Source organism: Ambystoma mexicanum, chromosome 1p (genome assembly GCF_040938575.1).
Source record: "Ambystoma mexicanum isolate Mex_15411 chromosome 1p, UKY_AmexF1_1, whole genome shotgun sequence".
Classification (NCBI taxonomy): Eukaryota; Metazoa; Chordata; class Amphibia; order Caudata; family Ambystomatidae; genus Ambystoma; species Ambystoma mexicanum.
The window spans coordinates 301,842,771-301,859,263 of NC_090921.1; the positions used below are offsets into that span (position 1 = coordinate 301,842,771).

General features: G+C 46.1%; 1 protein-coding gene across 1 annotated transcript in view; it reads right to left on the bottom strand.

The window, feature by feature from the left end:
- Nucleotides 1–262: 262 nt before the first annotated feature.
- Nucleotides 263–16,493, bottom strand: part of LOC138569467 (uncharacterized) — a 312,282-nt gene continuing 296,051 nt past the window's right edge. The window contains exons 5-6 of the mRNA XM_069647453.1: nucleotides 7,165–7,320; nucleotides 263–6,463 (exon numbers count right to left, since the gene is read on the bottom strand). Coding sequence (XP_069503554.1) covers nucleotides 6,316–6,463; nucleotides 7,165–7,320 — 304 coding nt within the window. The 3' untranslated portion in view covers nucleotides 263–6,315. The remainder of the gene's footprint in view (nucleotides 6,464–7,164; nucleotides 7,321–16,493) is intronic.

Consider the following 16,493-nt stretch of genomic DNA (forward strand, 5'->3'; position numbering starts at 1 on the left):
TAATGATCCCCATGGTCTTTGCTTGCTATGACCACCAGAGATTTCAGCTGTTGTTGCTGGCTCCTCTCTATCCTCCCGGTTCTGAACTGCTTTGAGATGCCTTCAGAGACTAGGAATCTGTGGGGGGAGGTACCCATTACAAGACCAAATAACCTACCTTTGGTAATGTTATTTCTGATGGATAATTCCTTACTCCAGCATATTCCGCAGCCACTCTCCTTCCTACCCCTTAGAAGGATTGCTCGTATAACCTGCAGTTCCACTGCCCCTGGGTATAGGGGAAAACGAACAGAACTGAGGTAATGGGGGGCATGTGGTTACATGCATGTACCTGTGATCTCGTATGTAGCATCAAAGCCTCGAAGGAGGGAGCCCTCCTTTGCACAATAGTTGCTGATGGGAACATAACACCAGGAAGCACCAGGGAAAGATATTTCGAAGATGAGGAATTTGTGGGAGGATGGACTTATCAGAAAGAAGACAACACAATGTAGCTAATGTGTTCTTCAGTCCCTTTTGGCAAATCGTCCATCCTTTTTTATAGGGATAAAGGATTTGACTGAAATGCATTCCCCTGCCCTTTCTCCCACCAAAAACAACGTTGAATTTAGAATAAACCACCCATAACTTGGAGGCCCTTATATTTTATTTGTACTGTACAAAGAGGAACCCATTCTTTTTAATATCTTTTCTTCAAACAGGAGGTGTCACTCACCTCTAGGATTGTAAGGCTCATTGGATCAGGCCATGTACACTGGAAGGAATCTATATTAGGTTAATTGCTCCTCTAGAGGGTATCCACACCGCATCAGTGGCTTTCCTGCATGTTCCACCCCTTTTTTCTTGAGGTAATCTTCAAGACAGACCCTGTTCAAGAATGTGCTTGTTTAAATCTGACCGCTAATTTACTTGTTTCTCCAGCATGGCGTCTGGCATGGATTCACATGCTCATGAATATTGCCTGTCGTCGGACTCGGAATCCTCGGTAAAAGAAAAAACTGTTTCACTTTCACTTGAAATCTGTATTTCTCCTCTAAACCAATCACTGTCCTCTGGGTCATACTGCCCCATCCAATGGCAGTCCTCTCCCTAAGCCCCGCCTCTGGCAGCCTACTTCAGATTTTTAGCACACACTTCACTGTTGGGAGTCCCCTAGTTGCTCTCTGAGCTATTTGTCCTTTTTTTTTTTTTTTTCGGTGAGAAAAGTTACATTTTTGTTCCAAATAGACTGCTGCTTTCCTCATATGCTGGCAACAGGGATCCGTTGTTGGTGAAGTTCCGCGCCCCTCAAGGGTGAAGCTTCTAGAAGGCCATCTTGGGCCTACTTCGTGCCCTCTGACCCTGATGGATGAGGAAGAGGATGGAAGGTCCCTCTTCAGGCCCTGCACCAATTGCGGGCTACGGAATGTGTTTGTGGAAGACAAGCCTCTACTGCCTACACCCGGACCATAAGGATGTAGAGTAGAGTGCAAGATATGCCTAGGTTTCTCTTAGAAGACGGTGAAAGACAGGCATGGTAGGCTGGTGGCATGGCTTAACTCGAACAAGGCCTCTGACCCATGCTCAAAGCAGGGTCATGCCTCGTCCACGACCGGCCGGTCTGTCTGAGGAGCAGTCTTCTAAATCCTTTGAAGTCGCCCCATCCATGGGGGTCCAAGATAAGACTAAGATCTGCAAGTCCGAGTCCACCAGGTTCGCCGCTGACGTAGGTCCCAAGTTGGATAGGGCATGATCAGCATCACCTTCCACCTCCATAGCCAGCCTACCGTTGAGCTCCTCTTCAAAAAGGAAGTTGTCCACCCCGGAAAAGCTACAGGAGAAATCTCATAAGCTGTCGACAGAGGAGAAAGCCGCGCAGCCCAAGCAGGCTCAACCGGCACAGACAAAGTCCTTGTCAACAACTTTGTCGACTGCTACTACTACCATGGCAGCCACGGGCTCTGATCCTATGAGGGTGGCTCTCGCAGCTCAGCGAGTGTTGCTGCCCCCATGGCGCAACACCACCGCAGAGGCCTTGGCAAAGACTGCCAGCACTCAAGATGGGGTAAAGATACCGACCCAGGTCCCAGTTCAGGGAGGAAAAAAGAGGGGGCGAGGTGGCCCCGAAACAGTCAACCCAGGTCACCTCTCAAACTATAGAGGTGTTGTCCATGGACGACGAAGATCAAGAGTCCATGCATACGGTCCACGAGGACGACGGCAGCGCAGAGCCTAATTTTTCCTTCTTTGTCCTCTCAGCCGAGGGACATTTCATTGGACATCCTATCAACTCTCCATGCCGTGGTGTCAGAGATCCAGCAGAGAATTCCACTGGTACCTTTAGTGCCCCAGGCCCCAGGCCCCAGATCAGCCTCCGTCTAAAAAGAGGAATTGTCACCTGACACCCCAATATCAACTTCCTCCACTGCGTCAGGCCAACACCCCCACCCCCCGGTGGACCCAGAGACGGGGACGGATGCGACCACGAGCACGGATGAAGATGAAGAATTTTATCCCATCGGACAATGAATCGCCAAATTTGGATGCCTATCACAGGGTTTCCCCGCTGGATGAGGTGGGATCGTTCCACTCTGAATCCCAGGGCCTCTGAGCTATTTCATCCGGTGCCCGAGGAAACCAAGAAGGAGGGCTTCTTGTGCCAAAGGCGTGAGGCCAAAAGGAAGACGATCATGGCTGTGCATTTTCTGGACGATATTTGGGAGTAGGGCCTGGCCCTCATGAAAAGCCCTTGCATGGCTCCAGCTAAGCGGGATATGCTGGAGAATAAGTATAGGGTGTCAGGCTCCGCACCCAAGTGCCTGAGGTCGCAACTATCACTGAACTCGGTAGTGTCATCGGCAGCGAGAAAACGGTCGGCTAACCCGTCATCGTCAGTCGCTCCAGACAGCCAGTGGAAAAAAGATGTACGCCATGGGGAAGAAGGCGATTTACACAGCGTCATCTTCAATCCTAGCCAGGTACAACAGGGAATTGCGGTACAAGCTAGGACCGATCCTGGAGTTCCTCCCCGACGATAAGAAGATGCAAGCCCTCGCTCTCTTTCAGGAGGAGGAAGTGGCATCGGACCATGCCACCATGGTGGCAGTGGACGTCGCTGACACAGGTTTCCGGCAGATGGGGGAACAGTGTCTGCCTTTGTCGGCAGGGATGGATGAAGGCCACCAACTTCCGTCAGAAGGTCCATAGCGAAGGTACTGTACATGCCCTTTGACTGGGAAAATCTGTTTGGGAAGGCAGTCGACGAGTCCATCTCCAGGCCATCAAGATGGATATGGAGACGGCCCGTTTCCTCTGCACTCTCCACCAGGACCGCTCATCTTCTTTTCGCTGCTCCAGGGGAAAAAAAATCGAGCAGGTCATCAAAAGGTTTCTACACGTCTTATGGACAGCCTTCCCGGTCCTCAACACAAGGATCCTACAGAGGCCCCTCCCAGGCCTATGGTAGCAGAGGACAGCGTTGCCGTTGCCTGCAGGGCAGGACGCCGGCACCCAAGCAAGCCTGAAGTGGCCAAGACGTGGGGCTCCCACTCGAGCGCCCTGGTCGGAGGCCAGCTGACGAGGTTCGTCAGCGAGTGGAGGAAGATCAACACCGACAGATGGGTGCTGGACGCTCTAGCCCAGGGGCACACCTTAGAACTCCAACATAGGTGTCCTCATATTCCCCGTCAGAAGCAGCACATCCGTCAACTTCTGGAAGAGGTATGAGCCATGCTACGAAAAGGGGAGATAGAGTTAGTTGCCCAACTGCTACAGGTCTCCAGAGTCTATTCCAGTTACTTTCTACCCAGAAAGAAGACAGGGGGCTGGAGACCCATCCTGGAAATACGACATCTGAACAAATACTTAAAGTCCCAAAAATTCAGGAAGGTCACATTACAGCATGTGCCTAGCCAACTGGAAAAAAGGGGATTTCTTGATGTTGTAGGACCTGGGGGACGCCTATTTCCACATCCCCATTTACAAGAAACATTGGAAATGTCGATGTTTTTAGGTGCAGGGCCAGCACTACCAGTTCAAGACCCTACCATTCAGCTTGAAGTCGGCCCCAAGAGTGTTCACAAAATGCCTGGCAACAGTGCTGGCCCATCTAAGTCTGCAGGGCATACACATATACCCATACCTGGAAGATTGTTTGATACGTACCCCCATGTGGGAGCTGGCCAACGAACAAATGAAGGCGACCGGCCGACTATTGTCGGATATGGGATCCCTATCAACTAGCCAAAGTCCTGCTTACCGCTATCGCAGAACACGCTGTTCCTCAGCGCTAGACTCACAGTGTCTTGCCTGGCATCACCCTCTGAGGAGAGGCTAGCAACCATTTAAGGAAAGGTGCAACGACTGTCGTCGGTGAAGACGGCCACAGTGCGGGCCATCAAGTTGTTACTGGGCATGATGGAGTCCTGCATCTACCTCGTCCATCTGTGCAGGTTGCAGATGCGACCCCTACAGGAATTCCTGGATGTCTGTTAGATACAGGTGTCGGAGGTTTAAACGGACAGGATCCCTCTCGACAAGGAGTCCTGACCGGTGATAGAGTCGTAGGGGGTGCACTCTGACATCGGCCAAGGCAAGGGATTTCAAAAACCCACATAACAGTAGACTATCAACACGGATGCCTCCCTGAAAGGGTGGGGAGTGCACACAGAGGGCCTCGCTGGACGTTGCCTGTGCCTTGAAATTCTATGTGATGTGCACAAAGAGTTTTCCTAAGACTTCTCAATTGTTTGGGAACTTTGGTCCGGTCAACCATGGGAAGGCCTTGTCCAAGCTTCCATCTCTAGATGGCTTTCCGGCTGAAACATGCACTGCCATCGTTTAGTGAACCGACTGCTGCCGGGCCGTCTGAGAGCCCACTCCAGCAGAGCGATAGCTGCGACAACGGCGTTCCTGTCTGGTGTGCCCCTGCTAGACAGCTGCAGGGCTGCTACGTGGAGGTCCAAGCACACATTCACGAAGTTCTACTGCGTTGACAGGGATTCCAGGGAGGAGTCCAGAGTCGGCTAAGCAGTGCTATGCAACCTGTTCGCTTGAGGGGAGTCTGTTCCAGAGGTAAGAGTTAATTGCTTCTGTTGAGCCTTGCCACCTCCTGTGGTTTTGTAATGTGGTACTGCTGTGTATCTGTTATTCATGAGCATGTGAATCCATGCTAGACCCAATGCTGGAGAAGGTTTAAGTTACTTACCTGTAACTATTGTTCTCAAGCATGGGTCTGAGATTCACATGTGATCCCTCCGTCCTCCGGGCCACTCTGCTACTCTTCTTGGTCATCCTGCCACTTTACGTGCTTACCAAATCTGAAGATGGCTGGGCGAGGCGGGGCTTAGGGAGAGGCCGGCCATTGGATGGGGACAGTATGACCCAGGGGACAGTGATTGGTATAGATGAGAAACACAGTTTTAAAGTGAAAGTGAAACCGTTTTTTCTTTTACTGAGGATTCCAAGCCTGGTGACGGAGAATATTCATGAGCATGTGAATCCATGCCAGACCCTATGCTGGAGAACAATAGCTACAGTAAGTAACTTAAACCTTCTTCTTGCCGTTAGCTTCATTTGTAGTTTTTCCATTGGTCTGAAAGAAAGAAGAATGAATGTGACTTTTTCCATGCACCCTTCCTTAGGACATTCCGCTAGCCAATCCTGCTCCCTGCCATTGAATAGAACTACCTTCGGTATGAACAGATTCAAAGGAACTGAGGTATTTCAAAGCCAGAATTAAATCCACCAATGTCAAAGACCCACCATATAGTCACCTTGTGGCGCTTTGAGGGACTACATCCCAGAATCAACGCACAGGAAGAAGTGTGCGGCTAAGCACATTTTTCATTATAGAATACCTGCAATTAAATGTGATCAGTTTGGAGGCAGGGGATGAAATGAAAACGGATCTATTCTAACTGGGAGTCTGAGTTATCGCAGAACGAGGACATTATTGTCTGGAATTCTGAAATGGCCCAGGACCATCTGAACCACTGAAGTCCTCGCAATGAGGGAATGTGCAGTCTAATTTGATGGTAAGGTAGGTTCATTTGAGTAAAGTAGAGCACCATTGTGTAAAAGAATCTGTGGTCCTAAATATCTGTATAGAGTGAAGTTTGTTTGTTCTTCCAAATATGCAAATTCTCTTTTAAAGACTGGACTCCTCTGATCTTTCAGTATCAGGGGTGTCCTGGCATTCCTTTGCCCTATGACCTCAGTTATTCCAGTGCACCCAGACCAACTGAATAGAAAAGTTCTGAGCAAGAACCCAGTGTTCAAATGTCAGGCGCTGGCAAACAAGAAAGCAGTGCATGAGAGCACAGAGGGGATCTGGTGTCAAGACTTCATGGCAAATGCCTTCTGGGTGTCCATCTGCGACTCTCCGGAGGTATTGGCCATCCGCCAGTAGCTGCTTATTCCATTGTGCCCCATCAGGTGGAGGTCTCTCTGCACATGTAGAGGCACAGTGCCAGCAACCTGTGGACTGGAAAAGAGAGACACAGTCAGGAAAGGAGCCTAACCTCCAAGGCCCACCATATACCTGCCCAAAATCTGAAAGAGATGATGGGTGGATAGATGAGGGAAAACACTCCTTTTGGTAACAAAGATGCCCAGTCCCTGTCTCGGGCTTAGAGGCTGGAGTCTGGCATGAAGCACCATATAATAAGGGTCCAAGAGAAGAATCATGGCCATGCCACTTTAGATAATCACAAGGAGGGACGACTGCCAGCTTGCAGATTTGGAAGCTGAATGAGGAAGTGATGCATCAAGCTATCATGCAACAAGACCTTTGAAAACCACAAAGTGTATGCAATCGGCATGTTTTACGTTAATTCCGAAATTAATACTAGCTCCGTCTAACCTGTGAAGAATGCAGGGAATACTGTCCTCGTGCTGTGTATTCCCTCTGAGAAATTAGAATCAATAGAAAAGAAAGGGTATGAGGAGGGCCATGGAGCACAAAGCAGAAGAGATGGTCGCTGATGCACCATTTTGTGCCCTAGGACACCTACCGTCAAATTTAACATGCTAAAGCCCACAAAGTAGGGGGGAGGGGGGAGGGTCCTGGTCCAGTGCCATCGATGCAGGAGGGCTCCTTCAGGACATGCAGATTCCCAGAGAGTTGGTTCCAACCTTAAATTAGCCTGTGCCCGTTTCAGTTTGTGAATTTATCGCATTACCCACCTACTCTTTTGCCAGGTGAATTTGGCAATTCCTTTTGCAGGGGCTTGAAGGCTGCCAGGTGCCAGTCTTCTCTGGATGTTCTGCAGAGCTGTCTTTTTGGTTTTCCACCCATTGTTGTCACTCATTGGATTTTGCCTCCAGGTTGGTGCCTCCATTCTGCGGCCAAACGGAAAAATAAAGATGAAACAGGCTCCCCCAAGAACACAATGACCACATGCCCTTAAGCTACTTCTACTGGACCACATTTAGAATAGTGTACTGCATTTTTAAACACAGCAAAAAACAAGGGACATTTTTTTTTAAAACTAGAAAAATCTGAGAAGTGAGACAATTAAAGCCCCATAGGATTTAACATGGAAAAAAACGTGATAGGTTTATAATTCAAAACATGTTGGAAGGCAGTAGAAGGGTGATATTCCTCCTTTAAGATAAAATAAATCCTACAGGCCACGGTGCCTAATACTGGGTAAACTAAAGGATATTCTTCAACAATGGTATATCATGTATAGACTTCAGAAGGCAATCCAACTCCTTTAGATCAGATGTCTGTCAAGCTGGGGCTGCAGCACAAATAAACAGCTGCATCTTCTACAAACCACCGAATGTCCAAATGCAGAATAAGTAAGGTTACTAGATGAATTCATCCCACGGGAGACACCATGTTTCAGTCCTGGTATATGTTTTTACTTTAGTCCATTATAATCAATAGGGGTTTACCAAACAGCATTGTATTCAACCTAATACCAAGTGATTTTTCAAGTGCTCATCCAAGTAACCATTGTATTGAACAGATCATGGTACAAACATGATAAAACACACTTCCTTAAAAGAATAGAGCAACATTTAAAGAAAATTATTGCCATGTTTCGTATATTTATCTTCATTTAAATCAATGCATAATCCTTTTTTAAAGTATACAAGCCAGAAATAGAAAACAAGGCCTGGATCTATGAAAGGGTTTCAATTTGGCTGGCTTCATGAGTGCAAAGCAATTGGCACAAACACTGACAAAGCTAATAGGTATGGCTCCAGGTGCTTTACAAAAATAAATCTTACCCATTACGATTACACAGCCGGAGCTGAGGGTTTTGCCAATGGTGGTTTTTAATAAGTGGCACAACATTACCGGCCAACCACGATTTCAAGACTCCCTTCCGGTAAAGTGTTTTGGTGATAGATCATCCACTACTAAGAATTTGATTACAGCATTAATCACATCTGAACCAGGAGTCCCTTTATTTTAAGTTTTCCTGTAATTCTTGAATGACATTAAGGTTGGGGTGTAGACACCATAGGTGGTGGTGGTGGTACTTATTTCCTGAGTGAGGGGGCTAGAAGAGAATGCACGCCCCTCGCTTTCCTGTGCAGAGGATGCAACACAAAGGGGCCTGCTGGATTTTCTTCAATCAAATGCTGTCCAACAGCCACAGACAAATCACAAGAGTTGAATTCATTTCCTGTAGCCCTTGAACAACTATCCATCTGCTGCCCTGCCAAATAGCAGATACCCAATTATCAATGTGAAGGACACACTAGGATGTCTTTGTAGTTTGCAAATTGATCGGTCCACAATTTCCTGTCAGGCGTTTGGATCCCGAGCGTGGGCCCCGAGCCTGCTGGGCATAGAGACCCAAGCGACCCCTTACTGATGACGCCCAATAATGCCGAAACATGTCTGGGGATGCTTGTGGTCTTGCACATAAGGGATACGACCTAGCAGTTCAGCTGGAGTGTCCCTTTAGGGATGGGATCAAGCCTGATTTGCATATGGCCTTTCCCCTTCTGTAATGGCTTGGCACGCTGAAAAACGATGATCTGGAGGGTTGCCCAGAACAATGCCAGAGGTTAGAATTAATTCCAAACCTTCCAGCCATCACCTCTTTGGTTTTCCAGGCATTTGTATTCGGACAAAGCAGGGGAGACTCTCTATGCCATCAACCCTACACTGCTCATTTTCTGCACGGGTGGGAGTGGTGTGAATATCGCTAAAGTGTGATGACGGCCTAGAGTACTGACTGTCGGGTAATGGGTAGAACAAAAAATACCAACGGTTTAAAATTGTCACTGCAGATTGCATGAAGAAACTGCGATTCGGAAAGCAATTGCGTTTGTACCATACTTTGGTGGTTTTCCCCAATAAACAGAGCAATACATACAGGGACTTGAAGGGTAATAGAAATACTGTAATTTGGTTCAAGATCGAATGTGCCAGTAGCAACTCCCTTGGCTTTCACCAGTCGCACCCAGAACTTTAGTGTCTGCTTTGAGGCTATCATTGCTCGAGTCCCTTGGATAAATGTGTGCAGGAACACAAGAGTCGAATTGCGTGTTCGTTGTGTTTTTGGAAGCCTTTTTATGAGCAGAAACACTCTAATACCATGACAAACGTCTGAATAGTAACACACATAGTGAGAACTGGATGTGCGAACAGATACCCATAAAGAAACACATTTGTGTGCTTTTTAAGACTTAGGGGACATCAATTGTACCCTGGAAAGTGTATATAAACTAAAAAAGAAAAGTATAATGGCTGCTGTTCTATAAGTGGAGCGAGACTGCATAGCACCACATATTGAGCCTGCGGTACTGAACTGCTGCAGAACATGATGGGTGGTCCTAGGCTGAATTACACCACTTATCAGCCGCCTAATGAAGTGGTCCCCCAACTGCACAATGCTGCATTTTAAGGCGTGTGATAGTGCACTAATGTAAACCAACTGCTGGTGCCCGCTTACACAGTATTGCACAAAGCTACTGTATATTGATCAAAACGGTGGAATAACCACTCAAATGGGACAGGCTGCCTCGCCAAATGTGTGTCAGGGCTTAGCCTTGCATTCCAGAGGGGAATAATCCCTTTACAAAACAACGATACATATAAATGCAGCACATATTATCCATCAAAGCACTAGTCAGGGTAAGCTAAAAAGCTGTTGCAAGCAGCATTCTGCCACTCTTTACACAACGTACACAGTAACCCTACCCTTCTAGAAAATGGGTTCTCCTAGGCAGGGCTCAAGTCGAGGGTACACGCGGGTGGATGGAATCCATCCACTTTTTTCCGAAGGTGGACTCAGCTAAAAGGAGAAACATTGAATGTCCTCTTTGAAAATTATGAACAAAAGCCAACCCCTGGGATCAAACTGCAGTCTCAGGTTTGCATGCCGAACACTTCACCTCTGCACTATATAACCCGATGAAAAATAACAAAACTAATGGTGAAATGTCCCATTTCAGTACTCAAGGGAAAACCTGTGTATTGGTTCTTGGAATTTAAATCATGCACAACTTTTAACGTTTTCATAAACACTATTAGAAGAAAATATCCCTCTTGGTTTTATGTGTGTGCTGATTTTATGAAAGGCAAATGCCATTCATCCTATGCAATTTGGGTGGTTATGCAAAGCCAATTTAATGAAATATGCATATTTCACCTCAATATTCTAATGTTTGGTGACATCACATCACATTCCACTAGACCTGCAGGTTGAGTAAGTAACTTAGTTTACCTACTCGATTCAGAGAAATGCACTTGGCCCATGGCAATTGATGACAAAATGTAAATGCGCTTTCTGTAAAATGGTGCATGTCACCAAAAACCCACTCATTGTTTGGCACAAATCTGCAACACAGAGGCTAGCCATGCACAGTGGAACTTATTTGACATTTACTGCAAACAAAGTAAATGTTAAATAAAAGTTTCAGACATCCCCTGCAAATGGTACTCACCCTTCATAAAATCTACTTGACTATGCAAGTGGGTGAGTAAACTTTGTGGCCCTGGATGAGTGCCAGTTAAATGTAAAAGGTTAGTTGCATCAATGGACACAAATATGATAAGGCTCTGTAAACAGTTTGGCCAGCTCCCTCCTGCAGGTGGCATTAGGAAAGTTTTCTCTTTTAGGCAACTTTCCCTGCATATTCTATGGACCACTAAAGTTTTTGCTTTTGTTTTACACGTTGTTCTTACTTTTTACAGAGAAGTGAAGCCTTCAGCTTCAATTCCTTGGCCTTTTGCTCATTTTTTATGAGGAAACTGACTAGTCCCTCAGACTGTCAGTACATGGAAACTGCTTTTCCCTTTTCTTCTTTGACATGTTAGCTGTTTAAGTAAGTTTTTCATATTGTACACAGCATCTTAAAATGCAGTGCAATGGAGGTACTATTGTATCACCCTAGACCTACACCAAAGGGATTTTCAGTTACTTTTAAATGTGCCTTAAGACAAGATGGTAGGAGACGTTCCTTTTTTTGGCTATATTTTTATTCGGCTCATTCGCGTTTACCGTGTTTGGCTACTAACAGTAGCTAGTGTCCCAAGATAGCCGTGGCACAAGGTTTTTCAGTTCTTTGACCATTTCGTTTTTCGGCCTCCTTCCTGCCTTTGAAGGTCAGGAATTCCGTTTTATGGTCATGCATTTGCCCGGGAAAGCTGCTGTTTTCACGGGCTAGTGCATGCCATGTGTGCATGGGTTCAGGAAGTGGGCTTGTACTGTCTGGTCCCAATCTACATACTTGTGCCTTTGTCTAATGTGCATGCATGAGTCAGCCCCATAGTGGCGCCTGATCGGACTGTTGGTGTGCATGAGTTGTACAGAGCCTTGCTATTGGAGGGTTGTGTTTGATCACTCACCTGCCATTCCAGCAGATCAGAAAAGGAGCCAAGTATCCTGTGTAGCTGCGCAGACGGCAGAAGACCCGAGGACGAATCCTGAAGAGGCCTGGCGACCATTATTTCTGCTGTCCCAATGAAGCCCTGCTGGACTACCTGATCCCAGAATATCCTTGCTGGTGTTTCGACAATTTGGACTGGTGGGACCAACCAGTCTCCATCCCTTCTGACAAGCCTGGAGCCTTTGGAAGTGTCCCTGGACCACCGGATGGACTGACCAGCTCCGTTTTGAGCTACCATGCCAAAAGCGTTCCGAGTTTCTGCCTGGAACTTCAGTGGTCTCCAGCTAATCCTACAAATTGCCTTCCTGCCGAGTATCAGCCTCCCAGCATCGATGTGTACTGCTCTGGAAGGCTTCCTTTGGTCACGACTGCTGAGACGCCTGTTGTCGCCTGTGTGCGGTGACGGTCGCTGGAACAGGCCTTCCTACGTCCAGTAGAGTGTCCTGAAGAGTCCTTCATCAGTGCTTGCTGAATTTCTTTGCTTGAAAGGGTTGCTCCCAACTCCTGTCCTGGCCGGAATCCTCTGTGCACCTGCTCCTGGGCATCTTCTACTAGATCCAACAGAGGGAAAACCTACCTTCAGCGACCCCCATTCGACCTGATAAGTCCTTTGGGAAAATCGGAATAAAGGCAGTGAGTAGTCGCAATACTTACCGGTGCCACCATCTCCTCCATTATAAAGTCTGGGAAGTACTTTGATTTATATTCCATTGCTTGTTAAACGTTTGTTGAAAAAGCTTCTCTAGAAGCTAGGAAACACATTTTACTTAACTGTAAATCCCCTTCACACCCACAGGAACATGTCCTAACTTTGTCTCTTCTTGTAAAGGTACTTTGTGAAGTTTTGAGCACAAGGACCCATTCAACTTGGGGTTTATATTCCTGCGGACTGGTTATACAATTGCCTAACTACTTGCCTTTCCTTTCAGGTGTAATGGTGAATTGTATTAACCGACTGTGACTGTATATATGTATAATTTTTTTTTTTTTTTTTTTTTTTTTTATTTTGTTTTAATTGTATCACAATTTTTACAAAATTAAGACGTAGGTAGTCCACAGACATCAAACAGCAAACTTCCTATGTATAATATTCAGAGTGCTTTGTGATATTACCTGCTGGATTAATTTGTATAGTGTCTTTTTGGCCCTAAAATTAATAGTATTTTTATTCTTACCTGTCCAAGTAGATTCCTTGGGTATTTCACTGGACTCATTGCAGACCCCTGACCCCAGTCATCTCTCCTGAGACTTGGCCTTGACCACTCTCCACACTTACCTTGGTTGGGCATGGCTGAACTCCCAGAGTCCCATGTTCACTATAACTAAGGTTGCCTCCTAAAATCTGTCCACCAGAAACAAGTGCTAATATATATGCAATCATAATCAGATCAAAGCGCGCTCTGGTGCCTAACTAGTGTGTGGTATTGCAGGGATCTATGTGAATTGTGCACATCCATTACTACGCGGCTGAAAACGTCACATCTATTACTGCAAATTTATGTGATACTAAATGGGGGCGGAGACCCACTGCAGCCCACCCACTTCAATAAATACCATAACCCCCCCTCTATATTGTCACGTAGATTTGTTGTAATCTATGCAACATTTTTGGCTGTGCAGTAATGGTATGCGCAGTAAATTGCTGATACCGTATTGCAGTAGATGTATAGACTGGATACAAATACTGATCACTGCTTTGTGTAAACATCTAGGTGGCATGTGTATTCATTATGTATGAGGAAAGAAAGTAAGAGACTAAGCAGAGTGGATGGCGTAGCAGGCAGAGAACTGAGCAAACTAGGAGAAATATTGTTTTTGGTGGTCATCTCACGTTCAGGTTAGCTGGTATAAAGCAACAGTGACATAAAATAGAATGTCATGGAGTATGGGATCAGCTCATCGGTTGAACTCAAGTTGCACAGATGGATGCAACTAGCAGATCACAGAACTAGGTTTGCCATCAAAAGCATTTGACCATGTGATCATGCACATTCCCAAGAGTGTTCATTTGTCAATATGATGCATATTTCTCAACAAACCGAAATGTAGTTGACAATGAGTTTTAGGCACACTAACCTAATCTTTACTCTAAAGCATGGATATAATGCATTGCCCAACTATCTTTTTTAACAAAATAAAGCCAATACATTTGCCAGACAGGATGTAGTTAGGTTAATACGCTTGTCACTTTTCTTTTGTTTTGTTCTTTATCTGTCTAATTGTGCGCCCTGAGACCTGCGGGCTATGGCGCTTTATAAATAAACAAACAAATACATAGAAGTATCATCCGGATTACTTCTGGTTTGCAATTATTTGAAAACAAAAAAATAAAACATTCTTGCCTAGCACTCCCACACAGGCCTTTGGCACTTAAGAGTGGAGGAGATGATTACTCCTGGACTATCTCTCCCCATTAGCCACTTTGAATTTACAGTGAAGAGAGGCTGGAGCGAGAGCCCTGAGGGCAAGAGAGGAATGCAGGGTGAGTTCTGCTTCATTTGAACAGGGTAACTTAAATAGCTAGCGTTGCAAAAACAAGTGTCAATTTAATTAGCAAGCCTACAGCATTGCATAGCAAATTGCTATGCGACACTGCTTATTGTATGCTTATTAAATCCCGATTGAGTGTATGACTTGCCACCAAAAAAGCAGAGTTTACGGGGAGAGGGAAGGACTAAAGACCATGGTCCTAAGAGAAGCATTACAGTTTGTCTTTTGATGCCTAAATACCATAAAGTGACCTCAGTTGGACCTAAGCCCTTACACTGGTTGATCCCTTGGCTGAGACGTATGGTGCTGGAAGTTGGATCAACAGGGCCCAGCCCAAAGGATGCACAATGCCTAGCCGCTCCAACCCTACCCTGAAGATCGTTCGGATTTCCGGCCAATCTAAATTCCCACAGAGAGCCTCATCTGCTGCTTGTGACCTCTGTACTACAGAGGACACTGTGATTCCGGCCGGGAAAAGGACATTGGTATCAATGGGAGTGAAAATCCATCATCTAAAAGGGGCAGAGGGGGGAAACATAAATAGCTCTAGTAAGGCTAGACTAGCAGCTTGTAATGGCAGAGATGTTGGAGTAGGGTGACGGATCGCAGTTTTGAAGGTGAAGTTATGGTTTTTGTCATTAAGCACTTGTCCGCCCTATTTCCTATTAAGACATATGACCAGATTATCCAACTTGCTTGTGAGCTCATCTTCCTCCTGGAGATTGAAGAAGTCAAGGGATTAGGACGGGCTGAAAAGAGCAAAACAGGGTTTGGCTCCACCCATCCATCAATGGTGTCATGCCACAAGGAAGAACTTTACCTGTGCCTAGATTTGCATCAGTCTAACAAAATGAAGCCTCACTCCAAAACGCCTTTGACCAGATTATTTCAGCATAGTAAGGAGTGAGCAAACAGGGACCATAGTTTGTGCAAAGAAAGGAACTTTTGTATCAGGGGACAAACAAAGGGATGAGGCCACCTAATTTCAACTTTCAGTCTACCACTTTAATGAAAGTGGTAATAGAGCTAGTTACAGCCCAAAACCAGGGAGGGCATTGCCAAAACTCAGTACATCCTAAGCTACTTTTTTTGTGCTGTGAGATTTCAAAACAAACACTTCTATGAGAAATGTCAAATTTGACAGAAAACTACCAGTGTAGATGATTGCTGAGCACCATTGGAACGTCTACCAATTATTGATGTCCCCCTTTTCCTGGTTGGGTAGGGACATCATGGCTCCCTTGAGCCCCATGTGACAAAGATCCAGGTTGTAATTTAGAGGATGAGACTGGGAGAGTCATGGGGCTAGGAACCACCACCTGTTACGTGAAGTTGGCCCCGGAGGAAGTAAATGGCAGAAACTACAGCTATCAAAGTCCATGCTTTACCTCTTCTATATGAATATACCTAAAATAACACAAAAGCCCCCTCTTAGATTTCTAGGTCACATTTACCCTCCACAGAATATAACGAATGGTAATGTCGCTAGCATGTCTGCTAATGTGGTAGTGCCATTGCTGCGGCCACTGACATTTGCATTTAGTGTTCCCTAGGTTACATCATGATACAAGAAGGACTGTGCTGGCAAAATGTCCTTCGAGGGACCTGCTCATGGGCAGGCAAATGAGTGGTCCACATGGGCACACACAGACAAAATTTCTGTTTCTCCAAACTGAGACATCAGATGGCTGATACGGAGCACAGATGCGCCCGCAGGCCTGGAGCTGTTAAACACACAGATGGCAACATGAAACCATACAGCAATCTCAGTCAGTGTGACCAAAGTGCCAGGACTAGTGAACAGCAGCAGAAATTTAGAAAAAAGTCCCTCATGCGGTATCAGTCTGCAGTTCTACACCATAGAACCGGAATAAGCCGAGATGCTAATTTTAAATTCTGCAGGCCAATCTGTAGTCGCTCTGTTACAGATCCACGGGCAGACCAACCACTGCTGCTGGGATTGTAGGAGTTACAGGTCCAGTGACAGAGATCTGGCAAATCTGTGCAGCGAGGATGGGGCGTGCAGATAGAGAGAACACAAAGAAGAGTAGGTGTAATCAGAAGTATGGGGAGCCAGAGGAGTGAGTGTAAGGCAGGTGAAAGGAGCAACAACAGGTGAGGTGGAGGAAGTGGCTGTAAGGCATGTGAAGACAAGGGGAGGTGGA